Genomic DNA, 23,273 nt, shown 5'->3' on the forward strand with positions numbered 1-23,273 from the left:
CAGCCGCGGGGGGATGCGGGGCACTGGGCGATGCGGGGTCTCGGGGATCCTGGGGCGGCGGGTGTGTGGGGCCGCGGCTGGAGGATGCGGAGGCCGGGGGGGCTTCGGGCCGCGGGGGTGCGGGGCACTGGTGGAATGCGGAGCCGTGGGGGGTTACAGGGGCGCCGGGGCTGCGGAGCGGCGGGCGGGGGGGCTGCAGGGCCTCGGGGGGTGCTGGCCCCGGGGGGCGTGGGGGGCCGGGCGGGTGCGATGCGGTGCGGGCCCCGCGCTCCCCTCCCCCGCCGTGGGGCGGCGGGGGCGGCGGCGGCGGAGGAGGAGGGGCTGCCCAGCACGGGCAGGGTTAAAGCGCCATGTAACCGGAGCGCGGGGCTGTCGGGGGCCGGCCGGGGCGCGGGCGACGGCGAGCGGCGGCGCGACCCCGCTGGACGGTGCGTCCTGCCGCGGCGCAGGTGAGCGCAGGGCCGGGGCCTGGCACCGGGGTGGGGGGGGGCACCGGGGTGGGGGGAGCCGGGGCCGGGGCGCATCCTCGTGGGCGGCTTTGTTGTGCGCGGCGGCGGCGGGGGACAATGGGGCGGGCAGGGAGGCGGCACCGGGCGCACCGGAGCGCGGCGGCGGCTGCTGCGGGAGCGCCCTGGCCCCGGCCGATCGGGCGGCCCCGCGCCGGTTCCCGGGGGCTCGCGGCGCCGCGCCCGGGGGCTCGGGGCAGCGCCCCCCCCGCCGCTACTTGTTGCCGGCGCACGGCCCCCGGGCGGGTTTGGGGGGCGCGGTGCGCCCGCAACCCCGGGCACGGCTCCCTCCCGGCCCCGCCGGTCCCGCCCGCCCCGCCGGCTCCCGTCGCAACTTTCGGAGCTTCCCGCGGAGGCGCCGCGGCCGCGTATCCCGGGGGCGCGTCCCGGGGCTGTCACGGCGGGGGCGGGCCGGGTGCCGGGGACCCCCCCCGCGCCGCGGCGATGCCGGGACGGGCAGGGGAAGCGGGGCGGGGGCGGAGCCCGGGGCCGCGGCGGGAGCCAGGCGAACCCTCGGGTTCCCGTCGGTGAAACGCAAGTGATGGCTTCGGGGCGGGGAGGGCTCGGGGCGGGCTGGGGTTACCCTGCCCGTGGCTCGGCGGGCGCGGGGCAGCGCCGCCCCCAGGCCGGGGGGCACGGGGAGGGCTTCCGGGAGCCCGGGATGCGGCGGCAGCGCTACCGGGGCTGAACACCTTTGTTTTCGGTTCTGGGCTCGGGGCTCTGTCAGCGCATCTTGCTGCTTCTCTTCCCGCAGGAGCGCAGCTCCCGGCCGACGCCTCGGGCGTGAAGTGTCCCCGGGGCGGGGGACGGACGGGAGGGGGCGGCCGCAGCTGCCAGCCCCCGGCCCAGCGGCAGGTACCGACGCGGAGGCAGCCGGGGGCAGCGCTGCCGGCATCCTCCTCCTCCCCCCGGGCCCGGCGGGCGGCCCGGCTGGAGAGAGCGGCGGGGGAGGGGGAGCATCGGCACCGCGGGATGGGATGGCCCCAGCGTGGGGCACAGGTCCCAGGGATCCGGGAGGGAAAGGCAGCGGGGGGGGAACCGGGGCGAACACTGGTCCTGGGGCTCTCGCTGGTGCTTGCCCGACCTCCCTCCCTCAGAAAGGGGGGCAAGGGGAAGGCGCGAGGGGGCTGAAACGTGTTGTCCCTGCAGCAGCACTTACCTTTTCAGCCTCTGTCTCCAGTTTCCTGGGTTTTAATGAAATGAGGAGTGAGCCAGGGTGTCCCAGCCCTCGGCTCCAGGAAGGGCTGGGGGCTTGAACCCCACTGTACGGGGCCAGGTGTGTGTGTGGAGATGGGGACGACGAGGTGTCATTGTCATCACTTTGTGCCCTCTTGTGCAGGAAGGGGAACGATGAAGCAGTGACGGCTCCAGACAGAGGACGTGCCACCGCTGAGCGAGACCCACCAGCGTGACGGCAGAGCCCCCGCAGCCCCCAGCGCTGCCCGCAGGAGCCCCGGCCTGGGCGCCTGCTGCCCGCCGGGCACATCCCTGGGTGGGGGGCTCGGGAGAGCCAGCCTGGCTGGTCTCGGCGGGACATGACCGAGATGAGCATGGTAAAGAGCCTAGAGCGGCTGGAGCAGCGGCTGGCCGTGATGGTGGCTGCCCAGGAGACTTCTCAGGCCTGGTCTTCACTGGGAGAGGAGGGGCCGGTTTGTTTTTTGTTTCTTTTCTTTCAACTGAGCTTTGCTGAAAGGCAGCGGGCGACGTGCCGGAGCCGGGGTGGCCACAGAAGGCTGCTGTGGTGCGGTGGGGAGCGGAGCGGGGCAGGAGAGGAAACAGGGGGGAAAATGGAGGGAAGTGGTGAGCGGAGAGGGGCCAGGCACAGGAAATGGTCGGGGGGGAGAGCCTGCCCTTCTTAATGAGCATATCTGCCAAAATGGGCTCCCTTTCTTGCTGAACTGCCAAGCCAGCAACTCTTTTCTTCCCAGGATTAGAGGGAAATGCTCAGGTTGGGGAGAGTTAAAGGCCATTTGTGTGTGCGATAGCCCCAGAGCCAGCCTGGAGGGAGCCAGCCCCGGCCATTGGGGTCCTTTATTTCTTTTTGTTATTCAAACAGGGCTTGGGTGATGGCTGCCATCCCCGCCATCAAGTAAAACGCTTCCCTCCAGCCTTTTGATATGCATGCCCCTGTCTGGAGGCAAAGTCCGGCTGTCTCCCCTGCAATCTCTCCACCTACTGGGGACACGCACCTGATAAGGGCCAGCTTGTTTTCTCAAGAAGAAAAACTGAAACCAGCCCGAGCCCAGCTGGTGGAGCAGCCCTGTACCCAGGGACGGCGGGGTCCAGGGGCAGCCCCGCCGGGCCGCCTTGCAGGTGAGCCCACCCAGCCCCTGCGAGCCCACCCAGCCCCTCTGCCCGCAGCTGGTGAGCTCGGCAGGGCAGGCACCGGCAGCCTCTCGAAGCAGTTAATACTGTGGCATGGTCTTTAACCAGTTTGGCAAACCTTAAAGAAACTGGTATTGCAAAACTAGGGCGGGATCCAGAGTCAGCGGGTTCATTGTCTCGGTGGGGTATCGCTGCAGGGCACGTCCTGGTCACCAGGCAGTGTCAGGGCTGCCGCTAGCGCCAGTCTCTCAGGGAGCCTGCAGCACCGGAGCTGGAATTCTGCATTATTTCATTTTTCGTGGCTTCTTGTATGAAGCGTATGGCTGTAGTGCATGCCTGTATGTTTGCAGTGCATTAGGCAATGCAAACACTGCGGTGCTGGTTTTCTCCTCCTCCCGTGAGACAGAACATGTGAGGGGAGTGCTCTGTTTCTTATTATTTTCGTAATGCCCTGTGTGCACGTGTTGGTGTGTGTTTCTACGAGGGGAGGAGAGGACAAAGAGCTGAGCCTTCCTCCCTCCTAAGCAGGAGGTGGTGAGGCTTGTGAGGACAGTGGCTCCTGTGGCAGGAGACCCTCAGTCAGAGGGGTGCTGGGCTGGCCAGCCAGCCCTCTTCAGCAAGCAGGATGGTCTTGGGCTTGTGGCTTCCTTGCTTGTGCAAAAGGCAGCAGCAGAAGGGAAGGGAATTGCAGTCCTGCTGACTAGGTGATCTCAGGTGGTGTAGCTGGAGAAGTGCACGGAACAAGCAGTGCGTATGCTCTTGTGTATGTGCTGGTTGCTCCTGCATGTATGCTGCAGGCCCTGCCTGCCCCTGGTGAGCTGAAATGCCTGTGCTTAAGCCAGTGCCTGTGGCTGGACCGGCAGGGCTCTGGCATGTGGGTCTCCGGTTCTGCCAGGGAGCGGTTCCTTCCAAAGTGATAACTCTGTTTTCCTACTTTAGAATTGGAACAAAGACGATGTTGGAGCTCCCTGAGCACGTGGCAAAGCTGAGCTTGGCACATCGGGTGCTCAGTCCTGGCTGTGTGTCCCTGGAACACCTGGCCGCTGTGTCACCCTCCTCTCCACCTCCCCAGTGCTGGGCTGGCAGGGACACACTCGCCCGATTGCCTGCCATGGGCTGGCCGTGCCGGGCACTGGGCAGCCGCCAGGGCTGAGAAAGGAAAAGCCATTTTGAGGTGCAAGTTTGAACCTCCTTGGCTCGGGCTTCCAAAAAGGCTCCTGAGAAAGGATCGAATGCAAAGGTCTTCTGAAGGTCCTGGTGGGGTTTTGAGGGTGCAGGCGTTTTGCAGGGCTGGGAGGTGGCCTTGCCTGCTCCTGTCCTCCCTAGGTCTTAGCAGTGTCACGCTGCCCCATCTCCTGGTCCCCAGCCTCTCCTCTGGGTCACCCTTATGCTAAGAGAGCGACATATCCTCTCACATCTCCCTGTATTGATACCCAAGTAAGATTCACTATTTTGTGGTAAGATTTGCTATTTTTTGTGACAGCATCACTGCTGGCTATGACTGCTGCTGTTCCTACAGCATTGCAGACCAGGGAGTGGGAGCGGACCCATGAGAAGCTGGCCTGGCTGTGCCGCACTGGGGCATGTTGCTGCATCCAAGAGCATCCAGGGCCGGCGTGCGTGGGGCTGGTGTGCGTAGGGCCGGCGTGCAGGTCCGTCTGCCCAGACTAGGGGCAGCCCAGCGTGTCTGGGCAGCTCCCAGGAATTGTTTGCCGGGTCTGGGAGCCGATGTGCTGCAGCAGTGGGATTTCTGCATGCAGCTGTAGGGGTTTATGCAGCTCTAGACTCCCTCTGGTGCCATTCCTCTCTTTCTCTGTCCCTTTGTTGGACAGAGATGTCTGCAGGGGGAGGCAGATGTGCACCCAGGGGCTCTGCTGCAGAGGTGGGTGCTGGACACCTGTTTTCTTTCGGGTTTGGATCTTACCACGTTTTTAACACTGCCCTTGGTATCCAGAACATCAGACCCTAACTGGTCTTTGTTTGTCTGAGGTGCTGACAGCCGATCTCAAAACAGAAATCTCAATTGTTAGGGAAGCAGTTGGAGGCAATGTGGAGTGAGAGCGCCGGGGAGGGGGCAGCAGGGCTGGAGCCCGGGGTCTCTTTGGGGCTGGGGAGGGGCTTGCTTTTGCTTTCTATAACAGGGCCTTAGGTGGGTAAAGCCCTGCTAGCTCCTTAGCTTGTTGAGCTGATTTATGTGCTCCTGAAATGACTGTGCTGGCGAAGGGGCAAGTTGCAGCACAGATCCCTAGCCCAGCAATGAGGCAGCTCCACGTAGTCCGGGATGCCTCTGGGGGAGCCTGGGAGCCTCCACTTCCAAAAACAGGATCCAGGGAGGGCACCCGCAGGAAGGCAGAGGCATCTGGGCACAGGTGAGTCGTGCCCCACCTCTCCCTGGGGGATGCCTGGCTGGGCTTTCTCTGCTCAGCAGCAGCTCAGCAGGGGGTGGTGGGTGAGTGCTGCCAGTGCAGACCCCTGCCCTGCCCCTTCACCCTGGGGCGGGGGAGCTGAGGCCAGGGTCGGGGCAGGAGGAGTTTTCTCCCTTTGCATTTTAGCTCACTGCAGGCGCCAGGACTTTGCCCCCCATGGCGAGCTGTCTGCCATGTCCAGCTGCTGCTGTAACAGCCCACCCACTGCCGGGTGTGCTGGGCGACCAGAGCACGCTGAGGCTGGTGCCCAGAGGGGTGGGATGTCCCCTGGTTTCTGCAGGGTGGCTGGGAAGTGCAGCTCCCCTCCAAACACGGTCTCAAGCTGCCTCTGGGGGACCCCCCCTGGCAGATCCAGCCTGGGCTGGGCAGCACCAAGCCCCGGAGCACCCCACGGTGGGGTGGGCCAGCGCAGCCTGGAGAAGAGCACCAGTGCTTCCCTAAGGACAAATGAGTTGTGCTTGGGGGGGGTCTCTTCACAGGAGCTGGTGGATCTTCAGGGCTGCCGCATGTGTGTGTAGGTGTCCAGGTGCCCATCAGCTCTGGTACCACTCCAGATCCATCTCTGTCAGACCCCTCTGCTAAGGGCATGAGAAGTTGTGGCTGGCTTGAAGAGCTTATGCTGTCTGCTTTGCCTTGCCTGGGGCTTTCTGCACAGCTAAATTTTTGTTTCCACTCTGGCTTCCACAGGCAACTATGAAAAAGGACAAAAGCCATAGCCGGGACGAGGCAGACTGCAGGGCAGAGTTGATCCTCATCAACGGGGACTGCACGGGTCCCACTAACGATGCACCCAACCTTGTTCTGGAGGCAAATGGGAAGCCCAGTGCTCCAGGTGAGTCTCGCCATTCTGTGCCTGGGGTGCACGGAGCCAGGGGTCTCCCAGCCGTGTGCTAAGGGCTTGCTGGGGTCTGCAGCACTGCAGCTGTGACCAGGGTCCCTCTGTGACTCCACTGGGTTTCTGCTTTCTGGCAGTACTTCCAGACCGAGGTGACTGAAGCAGCTGCGGAAAGGGGTGCCACACTGGGATGGTGGCTGTGCCCCTCGATGCTTTAACTTGCTGGGAGTGAGGGAGGTGGGGAACCCCACTTGCCTGAGGGATGCTGACAGCCCAAGGGGCTGCATCACAGCTCCTGGGGTGCTCCAGCCGTGGTCCATCCCCACATCCCACCTCTTGGGTTTGTGAGGTGACAAGCCCTCAATAGCAGGCATATGGTTTCCTTATGTCTGAGCTTTTGGGAACAAAAAAGTACATAAGAAGGGTCCCCACACTTGCTATCAGTCCCTCCCTGTTTTGGGGGCAGGTGGGTGATCTGGGACTGCTGGTGGCAGCAGTGCTGTGATGGGGAGCCTTGGGGACACCGCTTGTCTTCTGCTCTGGGCCACATTTCTCCAAGAGGAGGTTTTGGTCTCTTCAAATCACAGCTTGCTGCTCGGAGCAGTTGCGGGCAGAGGCGTGCGGGGCACAGCCAGGATGGCTCAGGGAGTCTGAGGCTGTTCTGCCTTATCCCTGCGCAGATGCTGGGGGCCTGGGGCTGCCGTCCCTGAAGAACAAGAGGGTTAGCAAGGGAGACCTCTCCAAGGAGGACCTGTCCTGGCCGCTCGCTCTCGCAGGGGTGCAGGAGGTAAGTGGCTCCCCAAGGCTGCTCAGAGACCTTGCTGCCCAGGGGCTTTGTGGGCTCTCTGTGGGGGGAGCTGGTGCTTGGGACCCTCGCCTGTTCCCCTCCAGGGTGGCTCTTGTGCTTGGTGCTGGGGGAACAGTCCAATGTCAGATGCAATATTAATTTGCAAGCATAATAATATTTGTTTTCACTTTTAAATTCCTGATTTACATTATGGCAACAGCAGCAGGAGTGTGTGGTACAAGATGCAGTGATGCCCACTACATGTTGCAGCAGTCTAAGGATTATTATGCTGAAATTTTCTTTAAATGTCTTGGCCGTATTGATAGACCGAAGCATCTCCTGTCTCCTACCGCCAGGATTGCCTGCTTTTGGCTGCTTTGGGGCTGGATCCCGGTTTTGCCCCGACTCTTTTTGTTGACTAGATTGACAAACCTCCAGGGTCTGGAAGCATTTTTTTGCCTTCTGGCTCTATTGTTTTGACTTTGAAATAAAACCCCAAGGTTGGAGATCTGCCTGTGATGAGGCAGCTTCCAAAAGAGTGAGCCATAAATCCAACTGGGGTGAAAATTCTGCATTCCCACTATGTTGGGTTCAGAGGTTCTTCACTAGCAAAAGCTCATTTTATTTTGAAACTCTGTTGTGCCGGATGCAGGAAACGTGCCTGGGTTTGACTGTTTGTAAACTGCGGCTGCTGAAACCACAGGGGAAAGGCTGCCTTGGTGCCTCTGCAGGGCCGGGCTGCGGGAGGGAGCACGCCCACACCTGTGTGGGAGCACCCACATGCGTGTGAGCAGGGTGCTGTGCCCGGGATGGCTGCTCTGCCGGGGCCCCTGGCTCTCATGGTGGCTGGTCCTCCTGGCTGCTGGCTCCCGCTGCTCTCGGTTGCACCGCAGTGGCTGTAGCTGCAAGGAGGGAGGGGAGGGTATCGTTGGGGAGGGAGAGTATTGTCGAGGGTGCACGTGACGGCTGGAAACAAAAGTTGATGTAACAACTGCTGGTGGGCTGCTGCCCCAGTGCAGGGTGCTGGGGGCTGGAGCAATGGGTGCTCCTGAGCGTGGCTGTGCAGCCCAGCAGAGATGCTGTGAAGTGCACGGTCGCACCAAGAGGCTCAGCCTAAGGCACCTCCCGCAGCTGCCTGTGCTCCTCTTGCCTCCCCCATGCCCCCGTCCCCGCGGCTCCAGTGCTGCTGGTGCCCAGCCCCGAGGAGCACAGACTGTCGCTGGCCCTGCGTGCTGCTGGCGTGGGAAGGTGTCTGTGCCACAGCATCGATGTTCTGGTTGCAGGTGCGGCCCCAGGGCAGCACCGGCTGGGAGAGCAGCCTCAGGCAGAAGCCCCCCGTCCGCCTCATCTTCCAGGCAGGGCAGACCCGGCACGTGATGAAGATCAAGGAAACAAACAGCGTGGAGCCTGTCAGGGACCTGCCAACTCCCCTGCGGGTGAGGGTCTGTGGGTGAGGGTCTGCGTGGGGCCAGGGCTTCCCTGGGTCTCCGGACACCTGCCAAGTGCTTTCAGGCAAGCAGCCTCTATGCCTCAGTTTCTCCTGTGAAGTGTGTGTGTGTGTGTGTCTGTGAAGTGTGTGTGTGTGTGTCTGTGTGCTGTTGCTTGCTCCTGCTATGAACTGGGTGCTTTGAACGCCCTGGGGTGAAAAAGGGGCAGGGAAAGGGAAAAGAGCAAGTGGAGCGCTGCTTTCTTTGTGTCTTGCAAGTGAAAGCAGAGTAGTTTTCCCTCAGACACCCCAGTCCCGGACCCTTCCCCCTGCTCCCGTGGTGCCCCCGCTGCCTGGCTCTGCGATCCCTGGCTGAGGGGCTGAGGGTGATGTGGGGCAGGTCTCTGCTCCCCCCTGCCCCTCTCCCTGCCTTCTTGCTGCACTCACGCTCTGCTTTCTCCACTGCGCAGAGCTCCAAGCGGCGCCTGGCCGCGTCCATCCCTGTGACCATCGACCTGGGGGAGGAAGATTCCAGGGACTCGTCCCAGAGCAGCAGCATGCTCTCCGGCAGCAGCTCCCAGGAGGGGCAGAACGGCTCTGCTGAGCTGGGGGCTGAGGAGCCAGAGAGCAGAGACCTGGGGATGGCGCTGGAGTACCAGGTACGGAGGGGCCAAATCCTGCTCCTGCACTGAGAGCCTGTGCCCGGGACAGTGCAGGATGAGGGTGAAACCTTCCTGGCTTGTCCCAGGTCTGCAGGTGAGAAGACCCTCTGGAAACCTCACTGCTGCTTCTCCTGCCTCCTCTTCCCTGCCTGCCCTTCCCTAAGTGTCCGGGGTGTGATGGTGCCAGGCTGTCGCCATCCATGGGGCAGTGACAGGCAGCAGGGTCGGTGCAGCTCCAGGGGCACCTTGCTGCAGATGGGTGCTGTACTGGGACCAGCCCTGCCGAGCCACGTGCGGGGCTGCAAAGCCTCCAAGGGCCCCCGAGAGACGCGTGCGTGGCACACGCTCTGCCGGCAGCCGTGCTGTGCCGTGCCCCGCCGAGACAGGCAGTTGCATGTGCAGAAAACATTTCTGTTGGGGATGCTGGAGAGAAACGAAGCTGCTGGAGCTGCAGAGAGTGATTCAGTGCCTGCGGGCATCAGGGCAGGGCCCCAGACTTGCAGGAATTGGGCAATTGCATCTTGCTGCATAATTAGGTGCCTAATTGCAGAACAAAGCTGGGAAGGAGGGCTCTGCAGGGGGAGGTGACTCTGCTTCTGTGCGAGGTGCCTTCCAGGTGCCTTCCGCTGCCCATGGCCCCTGTCAGGCTGCTTGTTGGGGGCCCTCAGCATGGTCACGACAAAATTCCTGTCTCTCTTTCTCCTCCCTGTTTTTGCCCTGCCCTGTTCCCTGCTCTCCCCTGTAGGAACAAGAGGAGGATGGGTGCCCTCTCCCTGGGTGCAGCCAGAGGAGCTGAGCTGTGAGCGCTGTGAAGGGGGCTTCCCTGTGCCAAGGAGCAGCCCCATTTGCTCAGGGAGCAACCTTGGTGCAAAGTCCTGCCTGTGGCAGGCGGGACACATAGCATCCCCTGCCATGCTTCCCACACCCCTTGGCCTGGGCTGCGGCTTGGCACCAGCATGCACTGAGCCAAGTTCTCCCGTGGCTGTGGTGGGCAAGGGGATCAGGCGAGGCTGCTGTGCTCCCTGGAGCAGCTGCCCACCTGCCTTGCCCATCCCCATTACGGGGCCTGCTGCAAGCTCTTCAGCGACAGCCGGCCCTTCCTAGCTGCTGGTCTGTGAGGGCAGGAAAAGGCTTCCCACGGTGTGCAGAGACCCCGGGAGGGCAGACAGGAGTGGGCACGCACAGGGCGCCGGTGCCAGGAGGGCTGTGCAGGACGGAGCACGCACTGCTCTGTGCATGCCAGGCGCCAGGCTTGGCGAGGGGCTGGTAACGCACGGACCCTCCCACTGAGCTCCTGCGTGGTGCAGGGCTGGGAGCCAGTGCTGCGGGGGATGTGTTCTGCCATGTTTGTTGAGGGACGGGAGGTGCGGCTTTTGTAGATCATTGTGCAGAGGTCCTCGCATGTGGCTGCTCTGCTCCAGTGAGTGACACACGTGGTGGAGCAGCCCTGCAGGGTGCTCCACGGCTGTTCCCCCACGCTTCAGAGCTCCACTGCCTGGCTGTTCAGATAAAATGGGGAGTTTGTGCTTTTGGCTGATCTGTGTCATCCTCTTTTGCTTTCAGGATGGGAAGGAATTTGGAATTGGGGAGCTCGTCTGGGGAAAGATCAAAGGTTTTTCCTGGTGGCCTGCAATTGTTGTCTCCTACAGAGCCACGGCCAAGCGCCAGGCTGTCTCGGGCATGCGGTGGGTGCAGTGGTTCGGAGACGGCAAGTTCTCCGAGGTAAGCCTGCTGCCTGCCCCTGCCTGCACCCAGGTTCGCCCAGGCTGAAATCCCCTCCCCTGTCTGTCCCCTTCCTGGGGCTGCCTCTGGGGTGTGTGTGCCCCCAGCTGCAGCCTCCCCAGGGGGCAGGGACCCTCGGTGTTTAGCGCTGTCGGGCTCTGGCATGCTCTTGGGGCTCTAGTGTCTATACCTAGGGACTGGCCACCGTAGGGTGGTGACGGGATCCAGCAATGGGGACATCTGCCCGGCCCATTCTCAGGGTTTTTTCCAAGCCTTAGTCTCTAGGGCTGCCCCTTGGCTCCCTGCCTGGGGAGGGATGCCCTCCCGGAGCCCCATCACCCCTCGGCCATCCCATGCCTCCCTGGGGCTACAGGCAGGAGGGAGGGAAGGACTGGTGCCGGGTACTGGTGCTGGGAGAGGTTTGGTGCCAGCAGAGGGTGCAAAACACACATCCTAGCCTCCAGTGCAATGCTGCTGCCTCTGCCCTCCCCCTCCTGCCGCGTGTACCCCACTGCAAAGCTGATGCTGGGCTTCCTCGTGCGGCTGCACAGTCCAGACAAAGCCCCAGCAGCACAGCACAGCCGTGGCCTGGCGCCCTCGGCTGCGGCGGGGCGTGTGGTGCCGTGGGGGGCGCAGGCGAAGCGAGGCATGCCCATGCCGTGCCCGCTGGTAAGCTTTTGTCGCTCTCTCCCAGGTTTCTGCAGACAAGCTGGTTGGACTGGTGGCCTTTCGGCAGCATTTCAATTCCTCCACATTTAATAAGCTGGTCTCCTACCGGCGAGCCATATACCATGCCTTGGAGGTGAGGCAGGGCAGAGCTGGGGTGGGTGGGTGAGGTGCCAAGTGGAGCGGCTGGGCTCTGCGGGGGGCAGCGGGGGGTAGGGAGGGACAGGCTGTGCTTGGGGTGGCTGGTGCAGCTGAGCCAGCAATGGTAACTCTTTTTTGAGCTTGGCACTGAGCACCCCGTGGGCCTGATCCTCATCTAGGGGATGCGTAATGCTCTTAAGTTACAGTGCTGCAAACCCACCGACACCTCTTCTGCCTTTTCTTTGCTCCTGTTGTTGGCCAGGGAGCAGGCTCTGGGCTGGGCTGTCCCTGCTGCCAGCTGGGTTGGGGCTGGTGGAGGTCAGATGGGCTCATTGCAGAGAGGGGAGGCACACGAGCGTGGCCAAGGGCACACTCAGTGCAGGAATCTGGCAGCTGCTGCTGGGCCAGGGATGCTGAGCCCTGTGTGCGTGCGTGCGTGTGCGTGTGTGTGTGTGTGTGTGTGGTGGGGAGGGGGCCTGGGACCATGGCCCTGGCAGGCATGTGGTCCATGCATGCTGCAGCCAGGCTGCTCCTTGGCTGGGGACCAGCCCTGGGCATCCTGGCCCATGATGTCCCTCTCTCGGCAGATTGCCCGGAGCCGGTCGGGGAAGACGTTTACAGCCGCCCCTGGGGAGTCCCTGGAGGAGCAGCTGAAGCCCATGATTGACTGGGCGCTCACTGGCTTCAAACCCTTGGGCTTCAAGGGACTGCGACCGCCCAAAGCTTTAGGTGAGGTGGTGGCACGAGCTGGGCATGGGGCTGGCGCGGGCAGCAGCCACTGGTGCCCAGCTGCTGCAGGCCACCCTGGCTGGCACTCTGCTGCAGCTGTGCTGGCCCATGCTGAGGTGGCCCTGGGGCTCCTTGCTCCTCAGTGGGATCCCCCACAGCAGCATTGCAAAAAGCCGCAGGAAAGCACCCACAGAGCCATTGCTCCTGGAAGTCAGTGACCTGGCCAAACCTCAAGCCATGCGTGGGGAGTGTAGGTGGTCAGGAAGGGCTCTGCTTTTGGGGGGTGGGACCTGGCAGGAGATGTGTGCCCGGGAGCTCCTGGGGCTGGAGGCTCATCCCCAGGGAACCACCTTTCCTTTGCAGAGAACGGGGCCCTGAGGAACGGGACGGAGGAGGTGCTGTCCCTTGAGCAGTGTCCCCCCACCAAGAGGCTGAAGACTAACCTCTGCAACAACAGCAAGGAGCAGCGAGTGGAAGAGGACCAGACCCGAGGTAACCAGCAGCAAGAGCCTGGGAGCGGCATGGCCTGGGCTGTGCATCCCAAAAAGCACTGGGAAACCTCTGGGAAATGGCTCAGCTCTCCCCAGTGGCCATGGGCTTTGGTTTCTGAAGGCAAAAGCTGTTGTGGTCTTGTCTTATGCTCACTTGTGCCTTATAAGACACCAGCAAACCCAACTGCAAGACAAGGTGCCACAAGCTGGTCTCCATTACTTGCTCAGCTTGGAAATGATCCACGTGTTGTGGCTTTGAGCTTTAGTTCTAATATCTCCAGCAGTGATTGCACATGGGTTTTGCACCAAAATATCTGTCAGGCCCATTGCCTGCCTTCTCTGTGCAATGCTCAGCAAAGCTGTAGCAGTTTTAATGCAATAAATAAGGCAGCTGTAAGTAGAGTGTGTTTAAAGTTTCTTACATAAGGAATAATAAAGATCTCTCTTTTTAATTTTATAAAGAACAAATGGTTTCCGAAGTTACGAACAACAGTGGGAGTCTCGAAGGTAATCGATTGCCGTTACTGTCTGTCTTGGGAAGGTGTGGGGTGATGCGGTTGCCTGCAGGCAGCACTAGGCAAAGGTTGTGGGTCCCATTTTAAGCACGCTGTGGAGAAAGGGGGGCAGCGCTGTGCCTGCAGATTGCCCGGCCTCCCTTTGTGCTGAGGGGAGCGGACAGGTATGTAGCTATGCAGGTCCTATGCAGAGTCTCCCCTGCGGGAGCTGCAGCTGGCAGAGGCTCCAGCCCCTGCATCCCGCGGTGAGGCGGAGGTGGGATTCTGCGCCGGTGCGTGGGCTCCCTGCACCGGGGTGAGCAGAGCTCTCTGTCCCACAGACAGCTGTTTGTCCTGCGGCAGGAGAAACCCAGCCACCTTCCACCCGCTGTTCGAGGGGGGCCTTTGCCAGACGTGCAGGGTAAGTGCCACCGTGCAGGGCGGAACGGGGGGTGGGTGGGTTCCACCACGAGGCTGCCCCTTGGCATGTTCTCTCCACTTGAAGCACTGAGGGTACTGAGTATGTACATCTCCGAGCTACTGGCATGCACCAGGGATGGAGCTAAGCTGCATTCTCTCTTCACCCTCTGAGCACAGATCCTGATCCTCTGTCCTTCTCTCCTCCCGGCTGTCATTTTGCTAGGATAGATTCCTGGAACTCTTCTACATGTACGATGAAGATGGCTACCAGTCCTACTGCACAGTCTGCTGCGAGGGCAAGGAGCTGCTGCTTTGCAGCAATGCCAGCTGCTGCAGGTGAGCCCTGCGCATCCCTGTCTCAGCTCCTTGGGCTGAGCTCCCAGCATTGCTCCTGGGGAGCAGGGTCATGCGTGAGCCTGGCCAAGGTGCTGTGCTGGTCCCCAGCTGGTTGCCATGCAGCAAGTCCCAGCACAACCTACCCATCCCTGCTGAGCCAGGCTTCACCTGAATTAACCCCTGGGGAGGCTGGCAGGAGCTTTACCGCCCATACCTGGGTCCACCACCTTGTGTTAGCAGCCTTAAAAAACAGGGTGCTGCCTGGGAAAATGTCTTGCAAAATAGGGTGGGGGTTCTGGTGCATGGCAGGTGAGACTGCAGGAGAGGCTAGGGTGACCCCATGGGGTTTCTGGAGGTGATGGGCACGAGCTGTTGTGGTTTGGGCAGGTGCTTCTGTGTGGAGTGTCTGGAGGTGCTGGTGGGGCGAGGGACGTCGGCCAAGGCAAAAGAGCAGGAGCCCTGGAACTGCTACATGTGCCAGCCCCAGAGGAGCTATGGGGTGCTGCAGCGCCGGCAGGACTGGAACACCCGCCTGCAGGACTTCTTCACCAGTGACAAGGGACAGGAATACGTAAGGGCTGCGGGGAGGCAAGCCCAGCACACTGGGCTTTGGGGGAGAGGGCCGCAGAGGGCAGGGTGAGCAGCTCGGAATTCCTCGGTCTCACTCATCCACCCTCTCCAAGGGTGCTGGGTTCTTGGCCCCACAGGTGCTGCCCTGAGGGCAGAGGCGATGCTGGTAGAGCTGGGGTTTGGCCTCGTAGAGCGTTGCAGCGCTGCCCAGAGCTGGGGCTTCATTGCTCTCTTCATTGCAGGCTGCACCCAAAATCTACCCAACGGTCCCGCCGGCAAACAGGAGACCTATTCGAGTGCTCTCTTTATTTGATGGGATAGCAACAGGTAAGGCACTGGAAGAGCACTGTCCTGGTGGCTTGAATGAGTGGCTTCATGGCCTCAAACTTGTCTCTGAAAGCTTGGTGGGGAGAAGGGGACAAAGGGCAGGGAGGGGGGTCCCCATCGGAAAGGGGATGAGGGCAGTGGCTCCCCTTCCTGCTGGACAGGGCTGTGGGGGAGGGAGGGATGGAAGGAGAGCATGGGAATTTTGCTCACAGAGGTAGAGGTTCCTGCTGCGCCAAGTGCTGTCTCGGGTGGCTGGCTTCGCAGAAGCAAGAGCTGTGGGAGCGCTGGTAACCTGGCCTCTGGTGAAGTACCCGAGGGCAACTGGTTTGAGTCAGTTCACTCAGCTCTGGGGTTTTCTACTTTCTGGAGCAAGCCTGCCTGGAGGAATGGGTCAAAAATTAGTTTGCTCATCCAGAAGTTCTTTGTGACTGCACCCACCTAGGACATGCAAGAGTGGCCCCGTCGAGCTTCTGTGCTGATGAAAGAGACTGGGAGACTAAAGAGAGCAGTGCAACCTCAGACCTCTGTCCCTTGGCAGGGTACCTGGTGCTGAAGGACTTGGGCATCCAAGTGGAGAAGTACATCGCTTCGGAAATCTGTGAAGACCCCATTGCCGTGGGCACCATGCGGCACGAGGGCAACATCACCTACGTGCACAACGTCAGGAACATAACCAAGAGAAATGTGAGCACGGCTTCTGTGGGAGTGTGGGGGAACATGCCACCATGGCTGTGTGGGTCTCACCCAGCCCACCAGCCCTGGGACGGGCTTTCCTCTGTGCTGCCAGGGAGGAGAGACCCGCTCACGGGGGGTGTCTCCTAACTGGGTCTGTCTGTTCGCTCTAGATCGAGGAGTGGGGTCCTTTTGACCTGGTGATCGGTGGAAGCCCCTGTAACGACCTCTCCCTTGTCAATCCGGCCAGGAAGGGGCTGTATGGTAAGGCAGCTTCATCTACGGGCTGGGGCTGGGTACTCCCGGGTTGTCCCTGGGGCATGGAGCCCCACCTTAAGGTCCAGGGAAGTGGTTCAGCTCTGGTCTGTTTGGTGGTGGCTCCCCTCTGAGCTGCAAACCCTGGGGTGGCACCTGCAAAGCACAGGCTGCTGTCTCCGTGCCAGTCATGGGGGGGGGGGGGCAGCCGTGCCCCCCGGAGCTGTGTTCCCCCATGCCGCAGCTGGTCCCAACCTGCCGCTCTGGCTTTCTCCCTTGCAGAAGGAACTGGGAGGCTGTTCTTTGAATTTTACCACCTGCTCAATTATGCCCGTCCCAAGGCGGGAGAGGAGCGCCCCTTCTTCTGGATGTTCGAGAATGTGGTGGCCATGAGGGTCAACGACAAGAGGGACATTTCTCGGTTTCTGGAGGTAAGGATTGCTGCCGGCTTTGGGACAAGCATTGGAGCAGGAGACACTTGCTGGGCTGTGCAAGGGCCTGGCCCCGATGCTGGAAAACCCCCTGCCTAATGCACATGCCAGGGATCTAAGTTTTCAGTCTTGGCTCTGTATGGATCCCCTCTGGCTTTTCAGCAGGTTAACCCTGAGTGCTAGTTCTCGGGGTGTGTGTGTGTGTGGGGGGGTGTGGTGTGGTGTGGAGAGATTTTTGCCAGCCTTGCAGAAAGCATCTGTTCAGAGGAATGCCTGTTATTTCTAGGGAGAGGGAGGTCAGGGACTGGAAAGGATTTTTAACTCTGTGGTAGCCAAGACAGGCTGTGGGTCAGCAGGGACCCTCATGTGTAAAAGTCCCATCAGAGGCTGATGGTCCTGATCCTGGCTCAGAGAAACTGGCAGTGACGTGTGCTGTGACTGACTGGCTGCTGGCCATGGTGGGGAGCCCACGTGGCTGACCAGACCATGCTGTGGTGTGGAGCAAGGGTTTGCTGGGCTACTTCCTTAGGAGGACTTGCTGAAGGCTTTAAGTCCCTGTAGTGCAGTGGTGAGGGGCTTTCTGTACAAGAGGGGGCTGAGCCCACACCTCTAACTTTTATTTCCCCCCTCCTGTGGCCTGCAGTGTAACCCAGTTATGATTGACGCTATCAAGATATCAGCTGCCCACCGAGCACGCTATTTCTGGGGCAACCTTCCAGGGATGAACAGGTAATCCTTTGCTGTCGCTTTGAATCTCTCGCTGTAGTTTTGTTTTCTTTCGTGGTGCTTGTGTGGTTCTTTCCTCCTTGGCCCTAAGCCCAGCTCCTGGGAGCTGAAGAGCTGCAGCTCCCATAAGGTGCAGTTTCCTTCCCTGTGGTGATGCACACATGATAATGTGCTTAGGAACGAGCAACGATGAGACTGGGAAAAGTGAAGCAGCATCCTCTGCCCTGGACCTGAAGCCGTGGAGGGAAGAGTGATGGGGCTTGTGCAGGATGCTGTTGGTGTGTCTGGCTTGGGGATGTATGTGTCTGCTGGCCTTTGGTTTAGAGCCAGGCTGATGCGGCGGTGCTGCATGGCAGCCCCTCGCCCTGCTCAGTGCCGTGGGGGCTTTGCTGAAGATGAAGCTGAGCAGCCACCTTGGCTGGGGCTGCTCAGCCTGGTGCTGTGGCAAAGCATGACTGTGCTCCTCCAAATTCTGTCACACCTCACAGCACCCCGAATTCATGGCAAAACACAACAGAAAGCATTAAAGTAGAATAAATTTCAGTTACTAGCAGTCCTGCACACCAAAACTCCTAGCAACAAAAACTGGAGTTTTGTCACAGCAAATCCCTCAGCCAATAAATGCAGACTGAGTTTAAATATTATTGCATGTTTGTATTTGAACTGCCAGTATTTGTTGGAGTTAAAACTAATTAAAGCTGACTGGAGGCATATAGGTATTTTGAAGTGAAACAGCAATTACCTTCCCTCTGCCGTGTCAAAGGGCGGGTGAAATGGCACTTGAACTTTCATCTGGCTGGAGGCGAGCCCAGCGCTGCGGCTCAGGGCGATGTCCATGGCACAGCCTGGGGTGGTGCTGGCAGAGGTGGCTTGCTGAGCAGAGGCAGGCAGGATGGCATGGGCACGGCGCTCCTCCAGAAGCATTACTAGGAAAAACTACAGAGGGTGTTGGGGGAAGTGGGTTGGCGCTGCCTGGCCCTGTTGGGAGCGAGGCCAGCCACACCGTTCAGGTGTACGGGGCTCTGACCGTGCTGGGGAGCAGAGTGCCCTTCCCATAGCAGGCTCCTGAAGGTTGGCACCCTCCGCGTGGCTCGGGAGGTGCTGCCCCAGGGGAACGGGCTGCACCTGCCGTGGGAGGAGCTGCTCTGGTCTGGGACGAGCTGGAGTGGGCACAGGTGGGCATTTGTGGCAAACAACCTCTAATGACTTGGTGGTTCCTCGCCGAGTGATCTATTGACCTCATCCAAGCCAGAGAGGCTGCACGAGGACTTGACTCACAGAGCTGGGAAGAGGAATTTAATATTGTTTTTAGATATTTAGCGTTTGTTTTTGGCTCCCCCTATTCAGTGCTGGTGCTGATTCCCAGTGGAGAGATTATTGGTGGCTCTTCTGTTTTGCTTTTCCTTTTATTTTCCTAATTCAATTTTAAAATAGAGCCAGCATACTGGTGTCTTAATCCCTGCCAGCTTTAACTGGGAAACCTGAGCTCTGCTGGGGTGTGTTACCAGGGGCATCGGCTGCTGGTGGTGCTGGGCTAGGACCCTGCGCATGGGATGGCAGCATTTCTGTTCCCACGGACAACTGCCTGGAGCAGTGATGCTCCAGCATCTGGCACTAATGCTCCAGCCTTTGAGGCAGGCAGTCCATGGAGGTGACTGGTATTTCGGTAGGAAAGCTGTGGTGGTTGGAGGAGAGGCCGCTGGTGGGATGAACACGTCACTGCATGCTTCAGAAAAGCACAGCACGCTTGCTGGGTTTCACCTGATGGCTGTGCATCAGGGCACTTCAGTAAGACAAGAGCCCTGCACCGCATCCTGGCTCTGAGAAATTTGCCTCTTAATTGCAGTAAGACTCAAAACCTGAAATGATAGTGACTGCCCAGGGTTGCTGCTTTCCTGTCAAACTTACCAAGGTGTACATCAACATCTCTTGCCTATCTTTTTTTGGGTCACCCAGGGGCACCAGTGTTTCAGTACAGTGTATATCAGTGCAGTATAGCAGCTTAGTCTACTCCAGAGCTGTAATGGAAAATTTTAGCATTGCTGGTCTTTAACTTTGGCTGCCCTCAGTGTCTGTAAATGCATTGGTGCTGTGAGCCCCTGGAGCCGGGGAAGCCCGCTGTTCTCTGCCTGCAGGCATGGCTGGGGCGGGAGGCACATCCACGTACTGGCCACGTGTAGGTCTCCATGAGCCAGGAGGTGAAGCGTGGGGCTCCTTCCATCCCAGTTGGCTCCCCTGGGTGGGTCATGTCCCGAGTCCGCAGGACACTTGGGCCCCGTCTGTCAGCGGGTTAAGTTGTGTGGGGCAAAGGAGCTTGCACAGGTACGCGTGGGGTGGTGTGTTGGCTGCCTGTGAAGGCAGGAACAGGGCTGCAGGAGGGGCAGGCACTGTTCTGCTCCGCTGCTGCCTGCAGCGAGTCTGGCTCTGGGCACAGCCGGAGCTGTGGCGGTGCCTTTGCCAAACGCTCCGAGGGCTTTTGGGTGGAAAGCGATATGCGTCTGCTTGCTGCCACTTTGGGAAAGAAAACCTGAGAGCTTGGAGGAGTCTTGGCAGTGAGAAGCTTCTGCTGAACAAGACTGTAAAACACAGGCTGGGGCTTGAGGGAGCCCCGGGCTGACCACAAGGATGGGATGGAGGGATGGGATGGGATGGGATGGAGGGATGCTGCATCCTGGCTGTGGCCAGTGAGGGCAGGGGCAGCCACTAAGCTGTGCCCGCGCCTCTTCTGCCTCTCCTCTGCAGGATCTTTGGCTTCCCCCTCCACTACACAGATGTCTCCAACATTGGCCGCGGGGCTCGCCAGAAGCTGCTGGAGAGATCATGGAGCATCCCAGTCATCCAGCACCTCTTTTCCCCACTCAAGGATTATTTTGCCTGTGAATAGCAAGCCGAGCGTCCCTCGTCTCTCTGGTAAAGATGCACAGCTCCGCTGCCGTGGCGGGAGAGGGACGGGCACGGCCACCAGACTCTGCCATGGCACCATCCCTCCCTGGCCACGTGCTGCGGGAAGGCAGTCTGGCCCCGCAGGGAGAGCTGAGGAAATGTCTTTAACCAAAGAACCTGGCAAGGTAACTTCTCTTTAAAGGGACTAACGGCAGTGATATGTAGAAAGTGATGGACAAAAGAGCTTTAATTACCCAGCGCAGGAAGCTCTGTGCATAACTGATGAGACGGGAACTCTCCTCCAGAGCATTAAATATTCCGTTCTAGCCTAGAGCTTGAAGGTCACAACTTGCTGAGCAGTAGGTGTGGAGGCAGCTGCCGGGGCGCTGCAGGCAGACGTGAACCACAGCAAATTACTGCTTTTCCTAAACAAACAAAACCTCTCTTGAAGCAACTGCCAAAAATCCCCAAATTGTAGCAACAGGTGTAAGGGACCCTGGTCAGGTTACATACACTGAACATGCAGGATACAGAAACCAAATCTTTTTTATTTTTATTTTTTGATAAACTTTAATTTTGTTGTTTAACGTCTATTGCTGCTTTAAGGCATTACATAAGAATGTGGAGATTCCTAGACCTGAATGTAGCTGAAACTGAACTGTGAGGTGATAGAGTTACTTTTCTAGCTAGAACTAAAGAAATATTGTTTTATATGTTTGGCTGTAGTTTACAAATATTCACTACTTCCTTTTTAAAGCATCTAAAACTTTTCTTTACATTTTAAGATCCTGCTGAGTGGTCTGAAAGCTTACACAGTAATCAGAGCAGGGAGGATCTGGGCTCCAGTGTCCATAACGGAAAATGTTCTCTGAGCATTCATTTCCCAAATGAATGTGGTGCGTCGGCAGGAAGGGTGGCATTAGCGTAGTGGTCAATGTTGTCTTCAAAATACAGCCCCCCAAGATGTCCCTACAGCGTCACAAACCCCAGCAGTATTGGCAGTGTGTTAGCTGTGGTGCAGGAGGGTCCGGGAGCACAGCACTGGTCTTCCCCGTGCCCACCCTGCTCTGTGGGCAGGGGGGGTGACCCTGCGAGCACAGCAAGGTGGGAAAGCTGCTGTGGCTGGGGGCTGTGCGTGTCCCCCCGCCACAGGCAGTGTCACTGGTGGAGGGGGGGGTGGTGCTGGGGCAGGTCCTGGGGGTCCGCAGGCAGGGGCTGTACCTCTCCTTCCGTGCGTGCCCCTCTCCCCGTGCATGAGGGAAGGATGCTGCTGCTGCTCGCGTGCCCAGGGGTGGGGTGGGGGGCTCCTGGGCCATACCCCTGCACCAGGAGCTCCTGTGGCCACCACTCTGCTCACTTTTGACTGCCCTCGTCTGCTCCCTAACTTCGCTGGAGTGATTTCCTCGCTGTCGCTGGAGCCCTGGGCGTGCTGCTGCCATGGCCAGCGTCTGGGGAGATGCGGGTGTGTGCGCAGTGGAGCCCGGCCACCTGCGCCAGGTTTTCTGTAGCTGTGGGGCTGCTGTCCTGGCCCCATGGACTCCTGACTCCAATGCACATTTCAATGCACTGAAACAACTTGTAATGTTCCCTCCTCGGTCCCTCTGTCCCCCCCTACCTCTGCTGTTCACTACAACCTGCTGCCTGGGTCTGGCAGAGTCCTTGGGTGCCTTCTCAAAATTAATGTGGTCCAAACCATGGGCCAGCCCTCTGCCTGATGCCAGGCTGTCTCATGAGGTGTTGTACAGCATCAGTGGTAAATGAGAGCTCCTCTCCCAGCTCCTTCTACCTCTCTGACACATGGGGACCCCCTCGCCACCCTCCTTAAGGGTGGAGGAGGACGGCAGCCTCCTGGGAGGAGGGAGCCTCCCATTTTCCACTCTTGTTTGCAGCTTTCCACCCTATGCCCATCCCCAGCCTCTGAGGACCATCTCTCAGTCTCCAGCCCAAGGCTGCGCTCGGGAATGGGCAGGAAGGGAAGCCCAGGTGGTGTAAAGGCTTTTTTTCCTCGGTCCTGCCTGGAGGTTTCTCTTGAAAGTCTTCCCGTAGGGGTTTGCTCTCAGTGCTGTGTGTTGGAGCCGCACACCTTCGTTAAGGAAACGTTGGAGAAAGCCGGGTGGTCTCCATGTCACTGCTGGCACCTGTGATGCTCCACAAGCCCTGGGGACAAGTAGCACCCTCTTGCCACCTTTGTCACCAGCCCCCTGACTGGGATGATGGCGGGGTGGGTTATGTGGGTGCCGGAGGTGTTCAGGGATCCTGGCATCGCCACAACTGCACCAGCTGGTTTCGGACCCCTTGCCAAGCCCCGATCCTTATGCCCAGCCTGGACCCAAGTCACAACACTAATCCCTCCGGCCAGCCCCAGCTGCGGTCCCTGAGCGGAGCCGGCACTGGGGCTCGGGGGTGGCAGCCATCCTCTGCCTTGGGATGCTCCCGTGGCTTTTGTTGTTCCAAACGGGCTAATATGAAACCTCCACTCCGTGACATCTCTTAATTTCATACTGCAGATCTCACATCCTTTCCTATCTGATCAAAAGAAAAATAGACGAGGAAAAAAAGGACTTGGGGAAAGTAAACAAAGATAAAAGAGGAATGAGAATTGTCTTGGCATTAAGCTTACTTGATAAGAATTGTAGTAGACAAGTCTTCCTTGAAATGTTTTTCCCTGTAAGAGCTGCCTTTTATTATGTGTTTATAAAAATGTGGTAAGGAGAGGTAGATTTCAGAAATGCCTTTTTAATACTTTGTAAAGGTTTCTAACTCTCCCTGGTGCTATTTTTTTAGGTTAAGGATTTTTGATGTTGAAAAGTTTTGCAGGTCTTTATACAATCTTTTAAAAATAAAAGTGCATAATTTTGTTGAACACATTTCATACACTTTTTGTATTGGGAGTGCAAAAACTCAGAACTGCCTTGTCTACACAGTCTGACTGATTTTCGTGTGGGGGAAAAAAGGGGAACCATGTCAACAGTTTACCATTTATCACCGTCTAATTAAAAACCAGTATTTCTGTATGACCGGACAGTCCTTATTTGATAAATTCATCATGTGCAGAAGAAGGGGCTTTTACAGGGGGGCGAGTGTCACAGCAGATGAGCTGGGTGGCACTTGGGACATGGTGCAGCGATGGGCTCAGCAGTGCCAGGGTGACATCGGGCTCAGTCATCTTGAAGGTCTTGTCCAACCTCCGTGGTTGTGTGTGACCCCGCTGGGATGTGTGAGCCCCCAATGGGTTGTGCAAGCCCCTGATGGGTTGTGCGTGCCCCCGCTGTCCCCCAGGGGAAGCAGACGCCTGACTGAAGCAGCCAGGCCTGGCCGGGCCTGATGGAGGTATGGGGGGTGTTGGGGTGTGGGTGTGCTGGGGTATGGGGGAGCCATGGCATGGGGGTACAGAGGTAGCAGGGATGCGGGGCTGCTGGGGTGCAAAGGTACAGGGGTGCCAG

The 23,273-nt window shown here is 59.3% G+C and overlaps 1 protein-coding gene across 7 annotated transcripts; it reads left to right on the top strand.

Moving 5' to 3' along the window:
- Positions 1–341: 341 nt before the first annotated feature.
- DNMT3B (DNA methyltransferase 3 beta) lies at positions 342–22,844 on the top strand. 7 transcript variants are annotated; one of them, XM_055722753.1, is made up of 21 exons: positions 342–449; positions 1,261–1,361; positions 1,846–2,155; positions 5,945–6,089; positions 6,773–6,879; positions 8,163–8,315; positions 8,776–8,964; positions 10,531–10,689; positions 11,384–11,491; positions 12,084–12,225; positions 12,589–12,717; positions 13,179–13,223; positions 13,552–13,631; positions 13,854–13,966; positions 14,354–14,537; positions 14,779–14,863; positions 15,306–15,547; positions 15,709–15,799; positions 16,073–16,221; positions 16,865–16,950; positions 19,690–22,844. In XM_055722753.1, exons 3-21 carry the CDS (start codon positions 2,042–2,044, stop codon positions 19,829–19,831), a joined length of 2,463 nt encoding a protein of 820 aa, XP_055578728.1. In that variant the 5' UTR covers positions 342–449; positions 1,261–1,361; positions 1,846–2,041; the 3' UTR covers positions 19,832–22,844. The 7 variants fall into 7 exon arrangements, with proteins under 7 accessions (XP_055578728.1, XP_055578732.1, XP_055578731.1 ...); XM_055722757.1 differs by lacking the exon at positions 342–449 and adding an exon at positions 2,563–2,819 and having other exon boundaries at positions 1,102–1,361; XM_055722756.1 differs by lacking the exon at positions 342–449 and having other exon boundaries at positions 1,102–1,361; positions 1,846–2,819.
- Positions 22,845–23,273: the final 429 nt, after the last annotated feature.

This window comes from Falco cherrug, chromosome 10, assembly GCF_023634085.1.
Source record: "Falco cherrug isolate bFalChe1 chromosome 10, bFalChe1.pri, whole genome shotgun sequence".
NCBI lineage: Eukaryota > Metazoa > Chordata > Aves > Falconiformes > Falconidae > Falco > Falco cherrug.

Bases quoted from the DNA above. Each gene is read 5' to 3' on its own strand.
- DNMT3B (XM_055722753.1), top strand. From the start codon at position 2,042: ATGACCGAGATGAGCATGGTAAAGAGCCTAGAGCGGCTGGAGCAGCGG. The intron at 2,156-5,944 runs GTTTGTTTTTTG...TGGCTTCCACAG, and splicing joins CACTGGGAGAGGAGGGGCCG to GCAACTATGAAAAAGGACAA. The intron at 13,967-14,353 runs GTGAGCCCTGCG...TGGTTTGGGCAG, and splicing joins AGCAATGCCAGCTGCTGCAG to GTGCTTCTGTGTGGAGTGTC.